At 40.5% G+C, this 24,671-nt stretch overlaps 1 protein-coding gene across 4 annotated transcripts in view; it reads right to left on the bottom strand.

Annotated features, from left to right (window-relative positions):
• LOC128687143 (calcium and integrin-binding protein 1) overlaps positions 1-24,261 on the bottom strand; it is a 97,916-nt gene extending 73,655 nt beyond the window's left edge. For 3 of the 4 annotated variants that reach the window (XM_070092582.1, XM_070092581.1, XM_070092580.1), the window contains exons 1-2: positions 14,185-14,349; positions 12,225-12,259 (exon numbers count right to left, since the gene is read on the bottom strand). In XM_070092582.1, coding sequence (XP_069948683.1) covers positions 12,225-12,259; positions 14,185-14,334 — 185 coding nt within the window. In that variant the 5' untranslated portion in view covers positions 14,335-14,349. Of the gene's footprint in view, positions 1-12,224; positions 12,260-14,184; positions 14,350-24,012 lie in introns of those variants that run through there. The other variant, XM_070092583.1, reaches the window with a different exon arrangement.
• Between the last annotated feature and the right edge of the window lie 410 nt (positions 24,262-24,671).

The raw sequence follows: 24,671 nt of genomic DNA, 5'->3' as shown, positions 1-24,671 counted from the left end.
GGCCTACTGGTGGATCAGGATCTGATCAACCAGGTTGTTATTGCTGTCTGCATGCAGACCGACATATGAACCACAGCCTGGCTGATCAGGTACTGACTTTAGGTGTCTGTCCATGAAGGCAGCCAGGGGTCTACTGGTAATCCTCCTTATGTATGCTGGGAGGCAGCTGAACAGTCTTGGGCCCCTAACACTTATTGTCTCTTAGCATACTTGTGGCACCCGTTTTTCATTGGGAGGATGTTGCATATCTTGCCAAGTCTTCTGCTTTTGCAGGGAGTGATTTTCGTGTGTAAATTTGGAACTAGTCCCTCTAGAATTTTCCAAGTGTATATTATCATGTAGCATTCTCGTTTGTATTCTAGGGAATACAAATCAAGGGACTTCAACCGTTCCCAGTATTTTAGGTGCTTTATTGTACAGTGGTACCCTGAGTTTCAGCCATAATTCGTTCCAGAAGGCTGTTCGAGTGCTGTTACCGAACAAATTTGTTCCCATAAGGAATAATGTAAATAACATTAGTCCATTTCAGACCCCCCAAAAATACACTTACAAAAGCTCTTACAATAATACACTTACATAATTGTTCGAGTTGGGAGCTGTACGAAACTCGGGGTTCCACTGTATTTATGCATGCCGTGAAAGTTCTCTGCACATTCTCCAGGTCTGCAATTTTGCCTGCCTTGAAAAGGGCTATTAGTGCACCGCAATATTCCAGCCTAGAGAGAACTAGCAATTGAAGAGAATCACCATGGACTTGGCAGCCCTAGTTTTGAAGTTTCTCATTATCCATTCTATCATTTTCTTAGCAATGTGATAGAAACATTATTGTGATCTTTGAAAGTGAGATCCTCTGACTTTATCACTCCCAGGTCCTTCACATTAGTGTTTTGCTCAACTGTGTGGGTGGAATTTGCTTTATAATTTGATACGGTTTTAATTTCCATATCAAAGTAATTTAAAATTCTCTTCATTGAACTTCAAGTTGTTTTCCACGGCTCATTTAACCCTCTCACTGTTGGTGCTGTAGTAATACAGCTTACAAGCCAATGTTGGTGCCGTAGTACTACGCCAAAATTCTAGCAGCTTCAAATCTAGATGGAGAAAGCTGGTAGGCTTACATGTGAGAATGGGTCTGCATGGTCAGTGAGTGCTGTAAAAAAAAAAAAATCAGGGAGCCAGCGGTGCATTGTAGGAACGCCATTTCAGTAGTCCTTGTTCAGCATGCCTAGCTGTAAGAAATATCTGACTCCCTGGCAAATCTGAGACTCTTCTCCTCCCAAGTGATAGCTCTAACACAGATGGAAGCATCAGTGAAGATGAATTTCATGGTTTTGAGGAGTTTGTGACCAAAAGCAGTGCCCAGGATACCAGAAGGAAAGAAGGAAGAAAGAAAGGAAAGAAGGAAGAAAAAAAAAGAACAAAAGAAAGAAAGAAGGAAGGAAGAGATGAGAGGAAGGAAGGAAGGAAGAGATGAGAGGAAGGAAGAGATGAGAGGAAGGAAGGAAGGAAGGAAGGAAGGAAGGAAGGAAGGAAGGAAGGAAGGAAGGTAGGAAGGAAGGTAGGAAGGAAGGTAGGAAGGAAGGTAGGAAGGAAAGGACGATGACTCAAATGATCAACTTAGGATAACCCAAAAAAAAGTCCAAGTGACTTACAGTAGGGCCCTGCTTTACGGCGTTTTGCCTTACAGCGTTCCGCTAATACGGCGTTGTCAAATTATAACCAAAATTTGCTATACGGCAAGCGGTCTTTCAAATACGGGGCGCCCCACCTGGTTTGTTTACATTCTCAGTGACCACATCTATTATGTCAGGAAACTTTCCAAATTTTCAAGCGTTTTAAAGTTACTGCGTATTTTATATGTAATCTGATAATTATACTTATGTGTACCTGTACCTAAATATACATACACACTGTGCTGGTGTGCAGGTACACATTAAAATCGCTAAGTCTCTCTACTCATGACGCCAATACTACATAATAATAATCACTCTTGGGCACATTAAATGTCTTATTTTACATTAATATAGGCATTTTCATTAATCCATCTATGATATTTTCCTCAAAATTATATATGAAACCCGTTACATAGTATGTCACCATTAAAGACACAGCCTCATCAATACGGCCACTTGATACTGGAGTTCCGCAGGAAAGTGCCCTTGGACCCCTGCTCTTCCTCATTTACATCAATGATCTTCCAAACATATCCCAACACCTGAAACCCATTCTCTTTGCTGACGACACGACTTATGTCATCTCCCACCCTAATCTTGCCACCCTCAACACCATTGTTAACGAGGAGCTGCTCAAAATATCGACTTGGATGACAGCCAATAAACTTACACTTAACACTGGCAAAACCTGCTATATTATGTTTGGTAGCAGAGCAGGTGTTGCGCAACTTAACATTAAGATCGACAACACTCTAATTGCCAGACATAATGAGGGCAAATTCCTTGGCCTATACCTCGACAACAACCTAAATTTCAGCACCCATATCCAACACATAACAAAAAAATTATCCAAAACGGTGGAGATCCTCTCCAAGATACAATACTACGTGCCGCAAACTGCCCTTCTCACACTATACCATTCACTTATATATCCATACCTCACCTATGCTATCTGTGCTTGGGGTTCAACTGAAGCAACACATCTAAAGCCAATAATAACCCAACAAAAAGTCGCAGTAAGAATAATCACTAAATCCCATCCCTGGCAACACCCCCCCCCACACTTCATAGATCTAAACTTACTCCCTGTTCAGAACATCCACACTTACAACTGTGCAATCTATATCTACAGGACCTTAAATTCCAATATTAACCTTGACCTAAAATGCTTTCTTGATAGTTGTGACAGGATCCACAGGCATAACACCAGACACAAACATCTCTATGACATTCCCCGTGTTCGACTAAACCTTTACAAAAATTCAATGTATTTCAAAGGACCTAAAATCTGGAACACCCTACCTGAAAACTCTAGAACTGCAGACACATTCATCACTTTCAAAACTACAGTTAGAAAACATCTTATCTCCTTGATACACCCCGACAACTAACTGCATGATAACCACCTGGTGGTTCACAATTACACTCACCCACTGACTATAAACCCAGAAATACTAATCTTAATCTTAAAATAATAAATCCTAACTAGTCATAAGTTTGCCTATGATACTCCAATATGGACACCTTGTATTGTGCCAAAACAAAAGCATTCACATTGCTAAACTCACAAATTATGATGTAGTCACTTAGCCTTAATACCATAATCTGTAAGGATTTAATGTTAAGAATTAATCTAAGTCTGCCCGAAATGCCTAGCCATGCTAGGTGTCCTAGTGGCCCCCTCTGTAATTAGTATTTTATAACATGTAAACCACACAATACCCAAAACCTGTAAACCCCACATTGTAACCCTTATAGAGAATAAACTTGAATTGAATACATACACTCACAGAATAAAAATTGACATAAATATGAGATTTGTTTACAAAGCGGCTGTGTAGGTAGTGTCGGAAGAATTACGTTTTCTCTAGTGAAACTGGGGGATAACTGTAGAAAAATATTCTTTTTGTATGCCTTCACTCTATATATAACAATTCATGACCCTTGTGGGTTTAGTGCTTTTTAGTATGATAATAATAATAATATCTTCATTCACTCTAAAAATGGTGTGCTGCTGTTTGTTTATTCTGTACAACTTGTACACAATGTAAGAGTATTTGTATTGTGAGGTAATTGTTATAATAAAAAAATATTGAGGTAAATGTTTTACAAACTCTTAAAAACGTACATGAATGAACTAAAAGTAGACACACATTAATACGCATTTATTTCACCTGACGAAGTCATCACCCACTACCTGTTCAGTTTGTGTTCTTACATTGTCTGAACTCTGTATCTCGTTCACTCTCTCGTTTACTCTTTCATTAACTAGTTGGCTCTCATTGACGATGGCGTCTAAGCTTAGCTGTGATAAAAAGAGGAGTTGTAAGACTCTTGCTTTAAGTGCCAAGTTAGAGGATGATGGTGTGCCATTCTGATTTTATTCAATAAACACCCTGCCACTCACCTCTCACACATTAATATTAATATTTTAAGGTAAGTAATAAGTGTACTCTGTGTGTATCTTACCTTTTGTGTTTTTAATGCCTATTTCTACTGCTAACTTAATATAAGTTAGTGTAAACTTGTTGTCTGGCATTTACTGCATATTTTGTATGTGCTCTGATAATAATACTTGTGGACCTGTGTGGTAGCCAGGCGGAGGGACGGCATTACGTTTTCTCTGCTCAGTCACCAGAGAAAACGTGTATAAATCTGCGTCTGGCCCAGCCACTCCCCCACTCCACTTTTGTTTACAACTTTCGGCATGAATTATTCATTACTTCTCCCTTCGTTTATGATGGCATCTACAGGTAGCTGTTAGAAACGATTAAATTCAGTGAACAAGGTATGTCGATACTAATAATATGGCTCTGGGCTACAGTGTAGGTAGCTGGTAGGTGTAACCCAGGCGGGCTACACCTACTGGCTACCTACATTGACTTCCTACAAATATATACTACTCACCTCTCTTCCTACATTAAGACTACACATATTTCAAGGTAAATAATGTGTGTACTGTATGTGTATTTTAACTCTCTGGGCTGTTTTAAATATCGTATATTAAGTATGAGATGGGGAGCCAGGGCTAACTACACCTGACTTCCTACAAATAAGTACTACTCACCTCTCGCCCTACATTAAGATTACAAATACTTAAAGATAAGTAATGAGTGTACTCTGTATGTATTTTACTTTTTGTGTTTGTTAATGCCTAGTTCTATTACTAACTTAATATAATTTAGTGTAAACTTGTTGTCTGGCATTTATATGCATTTATAAATGGAAAAAAATGGCATTCTGCTTTCCGGCGATAGCCTGGAACCTAACCCACCGTATAAGTGGGGCCCTACTGTATTTCCATGTTGGTGGTGGGGAAGACAAGCATGCTTGTTGTGGAAGACGGTGTGGGTAATGGGTGGTGGTAATGTGTCATTGTGACACCAGCCACGCCACTCTCAGCGCATCCATAACAAGAACCCACACACAACAACAACATTCCACAAGCTTTAGCAGTTCTAGGAATATGTCCAGTGACTATATATGTGTACAGTGGAACCCCGACTTGCGATATTAATCTGTTTCTGAAAGCACATCGTAAGATGAATTTTTTTTTTTTAACACACTTCATGAAATTATCGTGTCGAATTAATTTTCTCCATAAAAAATAATGGAAATAAAATTAATCCATTCAAGACACCCAAAAGTGTGAAAAAAAACATTTTACCACATGAAATATACATTTTCCTACACACAAAAAAGGATACATGCACAATATTGTGCATGTACTAGTGTACTAAATGAAGAATAAATGACACTTACCTTTATTGAAGATGTAGTGATGAGTGATGAGACACTGCGTCCTGGGAGTGCCTTTTCCTCCTGAGTAACGTAGGTCCTGTTTGGCATTTTCTTCCAGAACAGGCCTTAATCATGCTGTGTATGCCACTACGATTCTTAAACCTCTCAAACCAACCTCTGCTGGCCTTAAATTCACCAATATGAGCACTAGTTCCAGGCATTTTTTCCTGTTCACCTAGGTGTTAGTCGAGTGGTATGGGTCGCATCCTGGGAGACAAGATTAAGGACCCCAATGGAAATAAGTTAGACAGTCCTCAATGACACACTGACTTTCTTGGGTTATCCTGGGTGGCTAACCCTCTGGGGTTAACTGTTTCTCGGTATTCTCGATAAGCCACACCAATAAGAGTCTCTCCACATCTTCGAGTAGTACAGCTGACCATGGTGCAGCAGCAGCTAACTGTGGTGCAGCAGCAGCTGACCATGGTGCAGCAGCAGCTGACGGTGCTACAGCAGCAGCAGCAGCTGTCCATGGTGCAGCAGCAGCTGTCCATGGTGCAGCAGCAGCTGACTGTGGTGCAGCAGCAGCTGACCGTGGTGCAGCAGCAGCTGACCATGGTATGATAGTATTTCAATAGTATTTCTCACCCTTTTTACCACAGGGTTGGCACTAGAAGCTTTCTTTGGGCCCATGGTGGCTTATTTAACAGTTACAAGCACTAAAATACTGGAATACAAAATTTATCGAATGTATGCGTGCAACAATACGTAAACAATGTCACACTAGCTCAGCTGAGGTGCTCAGTCCAGACAGACACGTGGACGTGTACGGGACGAATGATGTAAGCTGAGTTTTTCAATGTATATTGGGGTAAAATTTTTATGCTGACAAGCATCATAAGTCAGTTTTAACGTAGGTTGAGGACATCATAAGTTGGGGTCCACTGTATATACGTACAGTGGACCCCCGGTTAACGATATTTTTTCACTCCAGAAGTATGTTCAGGTGCCACTACTGACCGAATTTGTTCCCATAAGAAATATTGTGAAGTAGATTAGTCCATTTCAGACCCCCAAACATACACGTACAAACACACTTACATAAATACACTTACATAATTGGTCACATTTGGAGATAATCGTTATGTGGGGGTCCACTGTATATTATAGAACAATAGTAATAAACAACTTTTTTTATTGTTGGTTTGTATAAACAGGTTTTGTAAACATCGTAATGATAATAATATTTGTGCAGTTATTGTGTTGCATAAGAGTGGATATACGTACATTATGCACTATACTGGTCTCACAGGCCACAAAAGTTACTTGAAAAAATTAAATATTAAAAACTAAAACAAAAAAGTACAATACAAGTAAAAATAATATTACCGAGTGAGCAGCAGTTCCCGATGCTGCCGTAAACGGTTCACTTTCTGTCAACCTCACGCCTCTATATCTCGATGGCAAAAAAAATTTTTTTTTTTTGGCTTTAAAACACAAAAATATTCTTAAGATTTTGGCAAGAAAAAGTAATTTTTTTTTCTAATATTTTTCGACACAGAACGAGACTTTAGAATCAGGGTCCCAACAGTCAAAGGGTTCAAGATTTGGTTGATGTCCACTTGGATTCTTTCAGGTGTCTTTGATGGATGACACCATCATGTAAATTCAGGTGTTATCCACAAAGGAAGACATGGTGCTGTGGCTTTACTCTGTTTGTGACTTGAAGCCCACTGTGTGGGCAAAACATTGTCAATAAAGGATCACATTATACTGCATATGTGGCTTTAATATTAATCTTAATCCATATTTTCATATTTGTTAGTGATTACCAGTACAGTGGACCCCCGAGTTGCGTGAGCCTCACACTTCGTGAATTTCAAGTTTCAGCAACATTTTTCGTCAAAATAAAGCCTCGTGGTTCGTGATTTGCCTAGCAATTCATTCGTCGTATGGAACGCGTCAGTGCAACCGGGAGAGGCTGGGCATACACAAAGGCTCCCACAAAACACTCAGGAGTCAGTGTGGCATTGTTTGTGGACAAGTGACCATCACCCCACGCGTTCATACGATACATTTCGTAATAATCCATTGTTTTTTGTGCTTGAAACTGCTAAATATGCCACCATGGGCCCAAAGAAAGCTTCTACTGCCAGCCCTTTGGTAAAGGTGAGAAACTTGATAGAATTAAAGAAAGAAATCATCGCAAAATATGAAAGTGGAGTGCACGTGGCCGAACTCAGCAGGATATACGGGAAGCCCCATTCAACGATCACTTCCACCATGTTGAAGAAAAAGGAAATCAAGGAAGCCGTTGTTGCGAAAGGGGCAGATATGCTCACCAAAAAGAGATCGCAAATACTCGAAGATGTTGAGAATTTGTTGTTGGTGTGGATCAACCAAAAACAATTAGCAGGACAATTACCAGTCAATAATTTGTGGAAAAGCAAGGCAGGTGCATGCCAATCTCGTAAAGAAAATGCTTGGAACAAGTGCTGATGTTAGTGAATTTAAGGCCAGCAAAGGCTGGTTTGAGAGATTAAGAAGCATAGTGGCATACACAGTGTGGTAAGGCATGGTGAGGCTGCCAGTACTGACAAGCGTGTGGCTGAAAAATTCGAGCAGGAATTCAAGGACTATGTAGAGGCTGAAGGATTCATCCCCCAACAAGTGTTCAATTGTGATGAAACAGCCCTCTTTTGGAAGAAAATGAAAAAGAGGACCTACATCACATAGGAGGAAATGGCACTGCCAGGACACAAGCCTGTGAAAGACAGGCTAACTCTCACATTCTGGTGTATCACTGAAAATCCCAGTGTTCAAGAAAAATAGTGCTGCCAAGAGTAAATTGTGTGTCATGTGGAAGGCTAACAGTAAGGCATGGGTCACAAGGGAAATTTTCCTTGACTGGTTTAATGAAGTGTTTGGCCCGAGTGTAAAGAAATACCTCCTGGATAATAAATTGCCACTCAAGTGCCTCCTGGTAATGGACAATGCTCCTGCTCATCCTCCAGACTTGGATGACTAAATGGTGGAGAAGTTTAGTTTCATCACACTGAAGTTCTTGCCCCCTTAATACCACTCCTCTCATCCAGCCCATAGACCAGCAGATCATTTCCAACTTCAAAAAACTCTACACCAAAGCAATGATTCAAAGGTGCTTTGATGTGACCTCAGACACTCGACTGACCCTAAAAGAGTTCTGGAAAGATCACTTCAATATCCTCCATTGCATAGGCCTTATAGATAAGGCTTGGCAGGGAGTGACTTCCAGGACTTTGAACTCTGCTTGGAGAAAATTGTGGCCAGATTGTGTACTTGACGAAGATTTTGAAGGGTTTGAGGCTGACCCTGACAACCTTATGCCAGTTGTGGAATCTATTGTGGCATTGGGGAATTCCATGGGGTTGGGTGTGAGTGGCCAGCATGTGGAAGAGTTGGTGGAGGTCCACAGTCAAGAGCTAACCACTGAAGAGCTGCAAGACCTTCATCTGCAACAGCAACAGACCACAGCTGAGGAAATTGCTTCAGAGGAGGAGGAAGAGAGATGGAAGGTGCCTTCTTCAAAGCTCAGGGACATTTGTGCAAAGTGGAGTGAGGTGCAAACATTTTTGGAGGAATATCACCCTGACAAAGCTGTTGCAAGCTATGTCAGCAACATGTACAATGACAATGTCTTGTCCCATTTGAGGCAAATTTTAAAGAGATGCCAGAAACAGAGCAGTCTGGAACAATTTTTTGAGTGACAGGGTATAGGTTTTTAGTGCAACAGGGGTCCAGTGCCAGGGAAGTAACTCCGAATAGGGCCTTGATACCCGAAGTCCTTATGGAGGGGGATTTCCCATCCAAACAATAACCTTTCCTCCTCTTTCTCCTCTCCTCACCGTCTTCCATACGCCAACAAGTCTTTAATAAAGGTAAAAGTGACGTTAAATGTTCATTTATCCATTTCATTAATCATTTATATTTATTTCCCATTGTTTTCTGTATGTAAAACTATATTCTCTATAAAATGTATTTTTTTGTTAATATTTTTGGGTGTCTGGAATGGATTAATTGGATTTACATTATTTCTTATGGGAAATATTGCTTCAGTTTTCATACAATTCAGTTTTCATCAGACTTTCTGGAACGAATTAATCACGAAAATCAAGGTTCCACTGTATATACAGCCCTCGATAAAAATGAATATCCCCTGGGGGCTCTTCATTGACCTATGGAAAGCATTTAATACAGTGGACCACAATCTCCTGCACCTAAAACTAAATGATTACAGCATCAGAGGACATTCCCTCGATTACCTAAAATCTTATCTTAATGATAGACACCAGTATGTACACGCAAATGGAGTCAACTCCACTATCCAGCCTGTAGGTGTCGGAGTGTCCCATGGTAGTGTAATTGGCTCACTCCTCTTTCTCATCTACATCAATGATCTCCACAAAGCATCCCAACTCCTTAAACCAGTTCTATTCACAGATGACACTACTTATGTCTACTCCCACTCAAACCCAGATATACTTAGAGACACTGTAAACAATGAGCTGCTAAAAATATATATTTGGATGATGACCAACAAACTCACTCTCAACACAGAAAAAACATACTTCATGCTGTTTGGAAACAGAGCCTTAAATATCCAACTTAATATATCAATAAATGGTTTCCCTTTTACAAGACACACTGCGGGTAAATTTCTAGGTCTTCTCCTTGACTGTAATCTTAAATTTCATTCCCACATCAAGTATATATTCAAGAAAATTTCCAAATTAGTAGGCATCCTTTCCAAGATATGATACTACGTACCCCACACGACACTCCTTACCCTATACCACTTTTTAATAAATCCCTACCTCACCTATGGTATTTGTGCTTGGGGATCAACCACAGCCAACCACCTTAAACCTTTAATAACCCAACAAAAAGCTGCTGTGCAGACGATTACCAGCTCCTGTGCTAGACAGCACGCCCCACAACTTTTCAAAAGCCAGAAATTGCTAAATATGCGAGACACACTCATTGTGCCTACTCCAGGTATACAGATTATTAAACTCAAATATAAATCCTCCACTTAAACTTCTCCTTGATAGCTACAACAGAACGCATAGTCACAATACAAGGCTCCTGGCCCCACAAGGGGCCTGGAGCCTTGCAACCACAATTAGGCGAGTACAATTAGGTGAGTACACTATGGAAAAATGCAATGCACATAAAGGGCCCGAAGATCTGGAATTCACTACTTGAACTGGTAAAGGATCACCTGACTATTTATAAATTTAGGACTTTGCTTAAAAATCATCACACCTCTCAATACTAAACAAAACAACTTCAAATCAGTTGTTATATTACATGACCTCTAGTCTATTAAACATCTGCCAATCCATGAAATATTACTGCTTGAACCATTAGAACAATTAAAATAATGAATCCTAACTAGTCATAAGTTTGCCTGTGATACTCCAATATAGAAACTATGTATTGTACCAAAACAAAAGCATTCACATTGCTAAATTCACAAACTATAATGTAGTCACTTAGCCTTAACACCAACTTACTCCACAATCTGTAATAATTTTGAGTTAAGAATTACTCTAAGTCTGCCCGAAATGCTTAGCCATGCTAGGTGTCATAGTGGCCCCCTCTATAATTAGTATTTTATAACATGTAAACCACACAATATCCAAAATCTGTAAACCCTGCATTGTAATCTTCATAGAAAATAAACCTGACTGACTGGTTGATTGATTGATTAATTGTGATACAGTAATGCTTTTATTATGTGCAACTTCAAGATTATTATTCTTATAAACCTCCACCTTGACTACCTTGCATTAGTATTAAGATTAAATAAAGATTTTAATAAAAGTTAACTACTCTCATCTTGTCTAGATTTAAGTAGTTATTATGTACTAGGATTAATCTACCTGAAATGACCCGGCATGATAATGGTTTTCTTTGTACTTAGCAAACCAAAATTGTAATTACACATTGTAACCTTTACAAAGAAATAAAATCATTACCATTATCATTTATTTGCTGGCACTAATATCTGTTGTTCTGGAGTGGAGGCCAGTGATCGTGCTTCCACTCCAGAAGTATTTTGAGTTGGTTTAAGATTTCTGCCATTTCTTGCCAGTTTTTTCTTCCTGGCACTAAAAACCCACTTTCTCTTGGGTGGGTTTGGCTCTCCTGGTTTGTTTCCCATGGCCTGGGTGATCTGTATCTTCTTGTTCCCTTTAGATGGTGTGCTTGACAATATATGCTGAAGCACTGGATTTCATGGAATGATGAGTGACACATTTCTGGGTGAAATAAATTACAAGAAGAGTTGCATTCTCCTGTTGTCATGTGGGTGCAGCATTTTTTTGGATGATCAAAATTGCACATCCTACCTGTTTTTCCAGATATTCCACAACTGCAGATACCCAAGGCATAGAATTTGCATAAATTTAATTTCTGTTTGCCAGGATTTTTTTGTAGCTGCATTCATTACTGGTGTATTTTTTTTTTTTATCTCCCCATTATGTACAGCCCCTGTACTAACATCAGTGCCTCCACCAGTTTTTACAAGTGATGCATCAACACAATTCCCCAAAGCATCATCCCTTTTATTTCATCTCCAGCAGTATTGCTACTTTGTATCTCTGTTATTACATATCTAAACATTTAAACATAAATACATGTACATATGCTGTAATTAGCATAACTGTATACTGATAAAAAAAAATCTATGATTACCATAAAAATACAATGGGAGAATCCAAGTTGCTCTAGTTTGCATACAGATGAATAAGAGCTATAAGCACTTACTAAAGTATCTCCTTCTTGGTGAAGTATGTCAGTTCCTGGAAGAAAGCAAGCTGCTGTTACTACAATACTAAAATTATTAAAACACCTACCAGTAAATGAAAATTATTAAAATTACAGTGGTACCTCGGGATACGAACAGCTCAAAACTCAAACAATTATGTAAGTGTAATTATGTAAGTGCTTTTGTAAGTGCATTTTTGGGGGTCTGAAACGGACTAATTTAGTTTACATTATTCCTTATGGGAACAAATTCGTTTGGTATTGACACTTGAACAGCCTTCTGGAACGAATTAAGTTCGTATCCCGAGGTACCACTGTACTGAGAAATTTATAAATATATAAGTACAGTACAGAATTAATGTGCTTTTGAGTCCATGTGATTTGCTTACTGAACATTTTCAAGTGAATTTTGTTTAAAGTTCAAGAAACTGCAATCTTGATTCCAGATTTCATCAACAGATTGAAAATCTGAAGGAAAAATCACATTTAATACAATATTAGGGCCCACCTCAGGTGCAATATATGGAGTCCCTTTGTCTCGGAGAAGTGAAATCATTTCTAGGAATGGTCAAGGGACCCTTCTTAGAATCCACACGTGTACTAGTCTTCTCCTACCACCCCATATACAGTGGAACCTCGGTTGTCAAACTTAATTCAGTTCGATAACCAAAATGATCAACAATTAAACCAATTTTTCCCCTAAAGAATAATGTTAATAGAATTAATCCTTCCAGACCAAAAATGACAATACAGTACAGGTTATCCACCAGTAATCCGGCAATCAGTAATCCAGCACTAATTTCGGCTAGCATAATTTCAAACTTCCGGGGTTGCAACACCAACCTGCCACTACTGTTTGGTGGCATTACTTGCTGCATACCTGGGGTTTACCTGGAGAGGGTTTCGGGGGTCAATGCCCCCCGCGGCTCGGTCTAAGACCAGGCCTCATGGTGGATCAGGGTCTGATCAACCAGGCTGTTACTGCTGGCCGCACACAAACTGACGTATGAACACAGCCCGGTTGGTCAGGTACTGAATTTAGGTGCCTGTCCAGTGCCTTCTTGAAGACACCCATAATCCCCTTTATGTATGCTGGGAGGCAGTTGAACAGTCTTGGGCCCCAGACACTTATTGTGTTCTCTCAATGTACTCATGGCACCCCTGCTTTTCATCGGGGGAATGTTACATCTCCTGCCGAGTCTTTTGCTTTCATAGGGAGTGATTTTCATGTGCAGGTTTGATACCAATCCCTCCAGGACCTTCCAAGTGTATATTATCATGCATCTCTCTCGCCTGCATTCCAGGGAATATAGATCAAAGACCTTCAACCGTTCCCAGTAATTTAGGTGCCTTATCGTACTTATGTGTGCCTGTTGCGCTTAGGGCAATAAGAAAGCCTATTAAGCCCTTCAAGCAGCAAGGAACAGGAAAACATATCCTGCTCAAAGTCAAATTCATTCAAGGGTTCAATTGGAAATAATTTTTAAGGTTCTTTCTGATAATTATCAAGTTGCTTAATAAACCGCAGAAGTGTTTCATGCTATTTCTTTACAAGGCAACACTATAAAATATAACATTCATAAGATATTTACACTGAGATATTGACACAAACATAACAGCCTTTTTCTAGAATACATCTCAGTGGGTGTGGAGTCTTAACACGTTCAAATTCACTAACACTTTACTTTTCTCAGAACATAGTGTATCCACTACTCTCATCCAACTTGCAATGGTCTCCACCAAAACATTTAATACACATATCGATAGTCTCTACACTCAATACACATATCGGCACTGTCAATATGAAATGAGTTTGTTGATGCAACTGACTGCGAGGGGTAACTCCTTGAACTCCTCACACTAAAGACACTTAAGTGCTTCTTGAGGATATAGTGACAATCAAGAGTGCCTTAATACAGCCATCCACACTCCATCCGAGGAACTCTGGTACAAGGCTGACCAGTGTTGGAGGATCATGAAGGAACCTCAAGAGGCGCCCAAGGTTAGCTCCAGTAAGCAAGGTGTGACACTCCAAAGGTGAGGGTGAACTGTGTCGTCTATGAGAGACCAGCTGATGACTCAGTGAGGTCAACCCCCACAGCCCCAACATTGGGTGTAATGACGTTGGCTCACAGTGGTATGGTAGACACTGGCAGGTAAACCAGTGAACTGATAGTTAACCGAACATTTTCCCTTTTGGAGAGCTAACCACAATTCTCAAACATAAAATGTAAATGTTGCATCCTACCTAAGACATAGCTAAATAAAATAATAGTATAAAATAAGATATTTTCATTTTAGTTAATAATGAAAATATCTCCAATATACAATTATGATAAAATAAACACAGACTATTAACCCTTTGACTGTTTCAGGCCCCTCTCTGAAACTGTCATTCTATGTCGCCAAATATTCAAAAAAAAAAAAATTATTTTTTCTTATGAAAATGTTAAGATTATTTTTCTGAGTGTTTTAGTCCAAAAAAAAATTTTTTGCCATCGGTACTTACCGAGATATAGAGCCGTGAAGTTTGCAGAAAATGAGCCGCGTATGGCAACAGCGGCGACTGCCGCTCACCCGGTAAACTTTAGTTTACTTGTAATTGAAGGTTTTTTGTTTTTTTCACTATTTTATTTTTTCACATAACTTATGTGGCCTATGAGACCAAAGTAAGGTGCAATGTATATATATACACTCGTTGTATACAACACAATAAGCACACAAACATAATTATCAATATATTGTTTACAAAACTTGTTTACAAAAACAAACAAACAATCATCCTCCTCCTCCTCCTTCTCCTCCTCCTCCTCCTCCTCCTCCTCCTTCTCCTTCTCCTTCTCCTCCTTCTCCTCCTTCTCCTCCTCCTTCTCCTCCTCCTCCTCCTCCTCCTCCTCCTTCTCCTCCTCCTCCTCCTCCTCCTTCTCCTCCTTCTTCTCCTCCTCCTTCTTCTCCTCCTCCTTCTCCTCCTCCTCCTTCTCCTCCTCCTTCTCCTCCTCCTCCTTCTCCTCCTCCTCCTCCTTCTCCTCCTCCTCCTCCTTCTCCTTCTCCTTCTCCTTCTCCTTCTCCTTCTTCTCCTTCTTCTCCTTCTCCTCCTCCTCCTCCTCCTTCTCCTCCTCCTTGTCTTGTGTGCGAGTGTGTGGCTTATAATTGTTTTGAGTCAGAAGTCGGCAGCTGTCAAAGTGACATATTGTCTCATTAGTCAGTCCCCCTACCGCCTGTCAAAACAATGGGGTCGGATGCTGCTTCCCCTCCTCCATTCTATCTAATTATCTTTCTCCCTCATTCTATATCTTTCAATCTGTCTCTCTTTCTATCTGTCTGCCTATCTCTGTCTCACAGGTACACATAAATACAAGTATACATAGTGTAAATTACCTAGGATAACCCAAGAAATCCAGACAAAGTGCTATACTCTGCTTGAAGATGTGAGTAAACGTGATGACACAGTCTTGTGGCTCTCTCTGAGACAGAGAGCTAGATGGACAGACAGGGAGCTTGACAGACAGACAAATAGACAGACAGAAATGTTTGTGTACCAGCAAAAACAAAGGGAGGGCGATGGTCATGTAATATTACCCTCCTCGTTTACGCTCATCAAAGTCAGCTCTTATCAGATGTTATCTCCCCTTATCTTGTCACTGTCATGGGGTGGACTTTTTTTTTTCTTGCTTCAAGGGAACAATATTATTACATCTTCTTCTTCCTCCTCCTCCTCCTCCTCTTCTCCTCCTCCTCCTCCTCCTCCTCCTCCTCCTCCTCCTCCTCTTCCTTCCCTCCTCCTCCTCCTCCTCCTCCTCTTCCTCCCCTCCTCCCCCTCCTCCTCCTCCATTGCTTTTGGTCTCAAACTCCTCCAAATCATGAAATTGATCTTCACTGACACTTCCATCTGTGTTAGAGCATCACTTGGGAAGAGAAGAGTCCCAGATTTACTGGGGAATCACATATTTCTTACCGCTAGACATGCTGAAAAAGGACAACTGAAATGGCATTCCCACAATGCACCACTGGCTCCCCGATTTTTTTTATATGGTGCACACTGACCATGGAGACCCATTCTCTCACATGTGGGCCTACCAGCTTTCTCCTACTTGATTTGAAGCTGCTAGAATTTATGCGTATAAATACGTCAGAAACATTGGCTCGTAAGACGTATTTATACGTCGGAAACAGTCAAAGGGTTAAAGATACAGAATATTAAATAAACAGATTAGTTCAGGGTCCACAACAGTGCCATGAAAGTTCTTTGTACGCTCTCCAGGTCTGCAATGTCTCCAGCCTTGAAGGAGGCTGTTAGTGTACCATAGTCATTCCAATTTCTTTTTCTCCATTTGCTATAACTTGCTCACTTTTAGCCCTAGCCATGGTTCCAATGACTAAAAGAAATGCATCATGTTGTGTAAAGCACATACACCATACACTGTCCATAAAAGATAAGGTGGCTTTCAAGCCACTGTTGGTCACTCAGATAAGCTGTGACCAGTAAATTTAGGCCTACATACAAGAGAATAGGTCTGTATGGTATGTGTGCATTCTATAAAAAAATATCCTGCAGCACGTAGTGCATAATGAGGAAAATAGGCGACTGCTTTTGGTGTTAAACAGCAACTATGCGGTGTATTTTCATATGGTTTGTATGATTGTATTCTCGGTTTTTTGGTCTTATTTGATAGAATGCAAGATATACTACAGAAATATAGTACTATATAAATTTGATTGGTTTCATGCCGGGAAGTACCTTAAAGTTGAGCTCAAATTAGCGGTAATGTTCGATTTTTGCCAATGTTCAAGAGTAAATAAATGACATCTCCATCCAATGCATGTCCAACTGGCCAGTCTAATACACAGTCACAAATGGGTTGACATTATTTATATAATTATTACAATAATGCAGTAGTCTGCATAACAGTAAATCTTCTATTTTTTGTGTGAATAAAAATTCAATTTCGAAAGCAAGCGTAATATAAGAGGGGCCTGGAGACATGACTAATGAACAGAGAAAATGTTATTTTAGTGCCAGGAATGTCTGCACGGTTTATTCTGGACCCTATTTTGAAACTGGCATCTCTTGAAATTGTGAAACTGGCCAAATTGCCAATTTCTGACCACTTTATTGGGTAGTTGAAATAGGTAAAAGGGCGGTTTCTTGTACACAATCAACAGACAGAAGGAATAGTAGCAAAATAGCTATGAGTTTGGTAGACTGGGACAATGGAATGGGCCAAAGGTAGGGCATAAAGTGGTAGATATCGCCGATGCGTAAATATCACCACTGGGTTAAGCGTATTCTAATCTAACCACTCTGTAATCTGGCAAAATCACTAATCCGGCACCCTACAGGTCCCAAATGATGCCGGATTAGTATGGCAACCTGTACAATAATTTATTAATAATAATGTAGTACTACATAAAACAATTTATAAAATTATAAGCACAGGGAAACTGTAAAAATGAATACTAAATGAAAATTTAATTGAAATTACTGTACAGTAAATGAAAATTTAACTGCCTCTTACCTATCAGAGGAGAGCTAATGGCACACTGGGAGCAGGAGGTGGAGAAGAGGAGAGGATGATGTTACTGCTTGGAAGGAGAGCACCTTCTAATAATACAGCCTTTCCTCACTTAACGGAGTTCCATTCCTAAGGCCACGTTGGTAAACAAATTTATTGCTAAGCAAGGAGCATACATGTACTATAATTAGTTTTTCGCTCCACTGCATGGTTGAAATTTGCTTTATAATCCGATAAGGTTTTAATTTCCTTGAGTTTTCCATATTGGAGTAACTGAAATTTCCCTTCATTGAACTTCATGTTGTTTTCCGCAGCCCATTTAAAGATTTTGTTGATGTCCAGTTGGAGCATTTCAGTGTCTTCGATGGATGATACCGTCATGAAAATTCGGTTGTCATCTGCAAAGGAAGACATGGTGCTGTGGCTGACATCTTTGTCTATGTCAGATATAAGGATAACAAACAGGATGGGGGCAAATACAGGGCCTTGTGGAACTGAGCTTGCTACTGTAGCCACCAGGCCATGGGAAAACCTGGGTAGCCACAGCCACTCAAGAGGGAGAGGTTTTTTACAGGAAGGAAAAAAACTGGCAGGAAATGGCAGAAATCGTACACCAAATCCAGTCATGGCCAAACCAAACCAACAGATACAGATACTAATGCTGGAAAAAAAATCCCCCCCCCCCAGTACCAACAATACCACCAGTCCGATGACATTCTCCTTTGCAAATATACAGGGTCTAAAGCCAGCAACAAACAACAAAATACCTTTCATCCGTGGACTGCTTGCAGAGGCAAAGGCAATGTTTGCGGCTTTCACTGAGACCCACATAAAGGATCACTTGGACAACGAAATATGGATCCCAGGTTACAACCTATACAGATGTGACAGACTGAACAGGCAAAAGGGGGGCGTTGGCCTGTACATTGCCGAGTCACTTGTTTGCACAGAACTGCTTAATGCCTTAAATGATGTAGTGGAAGTTTTAGAAGTAAAGATCGAGAACCAAAACCTAGTCATTGTGGTAGTCTACAAGCCTCCGGATGCAACATCCCAGCAATTCCAGGAACAGCTGTTAAAAATTGACCACTGTCTGGAAAATCTTCCAGCTCCTGCACCCAACATCTTGCTCCGGGGGATTTCAACTTAAGGCACCTAAAATGGAGGAATATAGCAAATAATATTGTTGCAGTAATAACACCAGAAGGCAGCTCTGATGAAAACTCACACTCACACGAGCTTTTAAATCTCTGCACAAAATTCAATTTAAACCAGTAAATAATAGAGCCTACTAGACTGGAGAATACACTAGACCTCATCTTCACTAACAATGATGATCTGATACGAAATGTCACCATATCAAAAACAATATACTCAGATCACAACATAATTGAGGTTCAGACATGTATGCGCGGAGCCCCAGACCGACATAATGAGATTAGTCACGAGGGAGCATTCACCAAATTCAACTTCAATAACAAAAACATAAAGTGGGACCAAGTAAACCAAGTCCTAACCGATATAAGCTGGGAAGATATACTAAGCAACACAGACCCCAACTTATGCCTAGAACAGATTAACTTGGTGGTACTCGATGTATGCACAAGGCTTATTCCTCTAAGAAAAAGGAGGAGTAGATGTAAAATAGAAAGAGACAGGCGCTCCCTTTACAGGCGACGGAAAACAATAACAGAGCTGCTAAAAGAGGTCAATATATCTGAAATGCGTAGGGAGACACTGGTCAGAGAAATAGCAAACATCGAACTTAAGCTAAAGGAATCTTATAGGAGTCAGGAATCGAGGGAAGAACTAAAAGCCATAAATGAAATCGAAAGAAACCCAAAGTATTTCTTCTCCTATGCCAAATCAAAGTTGAGAACAACATCCAGTATTGGGCCCCTACTTAAAAAAGATGGGTCCTACACAGATGACAGCAAGGAAATGAGTGAGCTACTCAAGTCCCAATATGACTCAGTTTTTAGCAAGCCGCTAACCAGACTGAGAGTCGAAGATCAAAATGAATTTTTTATGAGAGAGCCACAGAATTTGGTTAACACAAGCCTATCTGATGTTATCCTGACGCCAAATGACTTCGAACAGGCGATGAATGACATGCCCATGCACTCTGCCCCAAGGCCAGACTCGTGGAACTCCGTGTTCATCAAGAACTGCAAGAAGCCCCTATCACGAGCCTTTACCATCCTATGGAGAGGGAGCATGGACACAGGGGTCGTCCCACAGTTACTAAAAACAACAGACATAACCCCACTCCACAAAGGGGGCAGTAAAGCAACACCTCAAGAACTACAGACCGATAGCACTAACATCCCATATCATAAAAATCTTTGAAAGGGTCCTAAGAAGCAAGATCACCACCCATCTAGAAACCCATCAGTTACACAACCCAGGGCAACATGGGTTTAGAACAGGTCGCTCCTGTCTGTCTCAACTATTGGATCACTACGACAAGGTCCTAGATGCACTAGAAGACAAAAAGAATGCAGATGTAGTATATACAGACTTTCCAAAAGCCTTCGACAAGTGTGACCATGGCGTAATAGCGCACAAAATGCGTGCTAAAGGAATAACAGGAAAAGTTGGTCGATGGATCTATAATTTCCTCACTAACAGAACACAGAGTAGTAGTAGTCAACAGAGTAAAGTCCGAGGCAGCTACGGTGAAAAGCTCTGTTCCACAAGGCACAGTACTCGCTCCCATCTTGTTCCTCATCCTTATATCTGACATAGACAAGGATGTCAGCCACAGCACCGTATCTTCCTTTGCAGATGACACCCGAATCTGCATGACAGTGTCTTCCATTGCAGACACTGCAAGGCTCCAGGCGGACATCAACCAAATCTTTCAGTGGGCTGCAGAAAACAATATGAAGTTCAACAATGAGAAATTTCAATTACTCAGATATGGTAAACACGAGGAAATTAAATCTTCATCAGAGTACAAAACAAATTCTGGCCACAAAATAGAGCGAAACACCAACGTCAAAGACCTGGGAGTGATCATGTCAGAGGATCTCACCTTCAAGGACCATAACATTGTATCAATCGCATCTGCTAGAAAAATGACAGGATGAATAATGAGAACTTTCAAAACTAGGGATGCCAAGCCCATGATGACACTCTTCAGGTCACTTGTTCTATCTAGGCTGGAATATTGCTGCACACTAACAGCACCTTTCAAGGCAGGTGAAATTGCTGATCTAGAAGAGAACCTTCACGGCGCGCACAACGGAGATAAAACACCTCAATTAATTTGAGCACTTGAGGTTCCTGAACCTGTATTCCCTGGAACGCAGGGGGAGAGATACATGATTATATACACCTGGAAAATCCTAGAGGGACTAGTACCAAACTTGCACACGAAAATCACTCACTACGAAAGCAAAAGACTTGGCAGACAATGCAACATCCCCCCAATGAAAAGCAGGGGTGTCACTAGCACGTTAAGAGACCATACAATAAGTGTCAGGGGCCCGAGACTGTTCAACTGCCTCCCAGCATACATAAGGGAGATTACCAACATACCCCTGGCAGTCTTCAAGCTGGCGCTGGACAAGCACCTAAAGTCGGTTCCTGACCAGCCGGGCTGTGGCTCGTACGTTGGTTTGCGTGCAGCCAGCAGTAACAGCCTGGTTGATCAGGCTCTGATCCACCAGGAGGCCTGGTCACAGACCAGGCCGCGGGGGCGTTGACCCCCGGAACTCTCTCCAGGTAAACTCCAGGTAACCTGTTATTCCTTCATCATGCATTTTGTGTGCTATTACACAATAGTCGCACTTGTCTAAGGCTTTCGCAAAGTCTGTGTATACAATATCTGCATTTTGTTTGTCCTTCAGTGCATCTAAGACTGTGTCATAGTGGTCCAGTAGTTGGGACAGACAGGAGCAGCCTGCTCTAAACCCGTGTTGCCCTGGGTTGTGTAAGTGATGTGTATCTAGGTAGGTGGCGATCTTCCTTCTTAGGTTCCTTTCAAATATTTTTATGAAATGGGATGTTAGTGCTATTGGTCTGTAATTCTTTGCAATTGCTTTACTGCCATGTTTGTGGAGGGGAGGCTATGTCTGCTATTTTATGAATATACAATAGACATTTGTGAGGGTACACTATAAGCACAATGCACATGGAATAGTTGCTATACAAAAAATTGCTTTCCTTCCTTCATGTACCTTCAATTTTAGGGACATTTTAGCACAATTACCCCAATGGCAATAAGTCAGTGGGTTTGACTCTGTTGGGTTATCCTATGATAGATGATAAACTTCATTCTACAAAGTATGGATTACAACTGATTCAAAAAAGGTGATATTACTGACATTAGACATGTTTCCTTGTACCTGCTGTCCCCTTTCACCTAGCAAGTAGATACCTGGGCATTAACCAATTAGTGTGGGTTGCATCCTGGGGCACAAAATTGAAGGACCCCAATGAAAATAAGACAAACAGGCTCCAATGACGCACTGACTTTCTTGAGTTATCCTGGGTGGCTAACCATCCGGGTTAAGGTTGCCTGAAATGCTCTGCATAACCAGGGGCTTTCAATAAAGTAGTGTAAGAGATAAGATTTTGTTTAGATATTTAACATAGACTTATAACTAGGTAACATACACATATATTACTATGTAAGGCAACTGTAATTACCCAAAACTAGTGTAATTGTACTTATGTGTAATTGTAACCTCTATAAGCTTAACTTAGCTCTCTTCCTAAACGGGTTATGAAGATATGCCTTATCCTAGGTAATTTATACATGTTACTATAAGTAAGTTTTTTTTTATGTACTGGTACACAATTATCATACATATTATATTCAAATGTACTGCTCCATAACCTGTGCCAATATAGAGTAAGAATTAGGTTTAGTCTGCCCGAAATGCTTAGGCATGCTAATGGCCTTCTTTGTAATTAATATTTTTGAATATGTAAACCATACATTGTAACCTTAGCATGGAAATAAACATTTTCATTTTCATTTTTCATATTGTAAATTACCTAGGATAACCCAAAAAAAAGTCAGTGACATATTTCTATTAAGGTCCGTGAGTTCCATTGTACTAATGTGTACTTGTAGTTACATGAACTTACTAAACTGGTTTATATTAAGATAGGCCATGACATGATCATGGAACCCGTTCCACTCGTTTATTCCTGTGTAATGTATGGTGTTTGAGGCCTGACCACCTACTGTTGGTATTAGAAAATTGCATCCACTTATCCCAATGGATATAAGTCTGACTTTTTTTGGGTTATCCTAGGTTCTCTACACATATGCTGCTATGTATGATAATCTATGTAACTATTTGCGTATACCTGAATAAACTTACTACCATCTCAGACCACTAATTACCCAACAAAAGGCTGCAGTTAGAATGATAACAAATTCTCACTACAGGCAGCACACTCCACCAATATTCAAAACTCTAAACCTACTCACCATACAAAACATCCATACTTATTACTGCACCTATTACATACATAGAACACTTAACTCTGATATTAACCCTCCCCTCAAACATCTTGCCAACCTCAACAGAACACATGACCATAACACAAGGCACAGATCACTCTTTGATGTTCCTCATGTCCATCTCACGCTATGCAAAAACTCAATGCACATAAAAGGCCCTAAAATCTGGAATTCATTACCTGTAAATATAAAAGAAACACTACCTGTTTATAAATTCAAGTCTCTTCTCAAAGATCACTTACTCACCCAAAACCAAATAAATACTGAATAACTGAACCTTATAAATTGTATATCTTAAATGTTTCTCACAATTATATCACATAAATGTTAAACCTAAAACCCAATCTAACTTTATTATTTTTTAAATACACTACCTAACAGAATACTCCATACGACTGAATGTACAACAATGCATACAACCATATGACCTGTCTTTGTAATACTCACTTGTGCTTTATAGTAACCTGTTTACATTAATGTTTTATCACTGATTTCATCATTGCTTAGTTAATCTTAAGTTAATTTTAAGCCAGCCCGTAATGCTATGCATAGTATAAGTGGCTTTGGCATGCTGCTCTTATCTGTATTTTTTTGTACCTCTGTATGTGTGCTCAAATTGTTAATAAATAAAAATAAATAAATAAATAAATAAATATTGGTTTTGGTTCCGAACCTTGACAAAATTTGCTGCGAGATATCCTGGACATTTTACATTGCCCTTATAATGCTTACCATTCCGTGATACTGGAAGTAATTACCTATTTTCTAGGGTGTGTAAAAGTCCTAGAGTTACCTGATATTCCTCAAGTTCAGCTTCGGTAAACTGACTGTTACCTTGACCCATAGTGGCGGCCTCAGCCTCCCTGACACAGATTCTTCTGTTGGGGTTTCAGGGCCACTGACAGCATACGCCTTATCGAGCCCGGCCGTCCAGTGCTAGGAGAGGAAATATCGACCAAAGTGGAAGAATGTCTTGACTAACATTATATGTCTCTGATACGTCCTGAAGCCAGCAGGAAGGAGCAGGTACAAGCCAATATCTCCTGACGGTCCGGAGAGCGAAACCCCTCCCCGTTGAGGAGGACAGGTAGAGTGAAAGTGTGCACCCCAAGTGTGCGCAAGGCCGCACGGAGAGTAGTCCGTGCAGAGTGATAACGTGGGCACCACATCAGGAAGTGTTCCACCGTCTCAGGCTGTGAGGGACACCACTGGCAGTACGGAGAGTTCGTCATCCGAAGGCGATATAGATGATCCGCCAGTCGCGAGTGCCCGACTCGAAGGCGAGTCAGTACAACGTCCACCGAGCGGTTGGATGGCGAGCCCAAGGGCAGGGGCCACCATTAAAAGTTCGGACAGAGCCCAACGCCGAAGAAGAGAGGGAGTGTGCAAGGCCCTCTTGCCACTGATGACGGATTCCCTTCCAGACAGCCCTTGTGAAATCCCTATGGCCCA

The sequence above is a fragment of the Cherax quadricarinatus genome, chromosome 40, assembly GCF_038502225.1.
Source record: "Cherax quadricarinatus isolate ZL_2023a chromosome 40, ASM3850222v1, whole genome shotgun sequence".
In the NCBI taxonomy this organism is placed as follows: domain Eukaryota; kingdom Metazoa; phylum Arthropoda; class Malacostraca; order Decapoda; family Parastacidae; genus Cherax; species Cherax quadricarinatus.
Note: the sequence above shows the minus strand (reverse complement) of the source record. Positions and strands in the feature narration are given on the sequence as shown.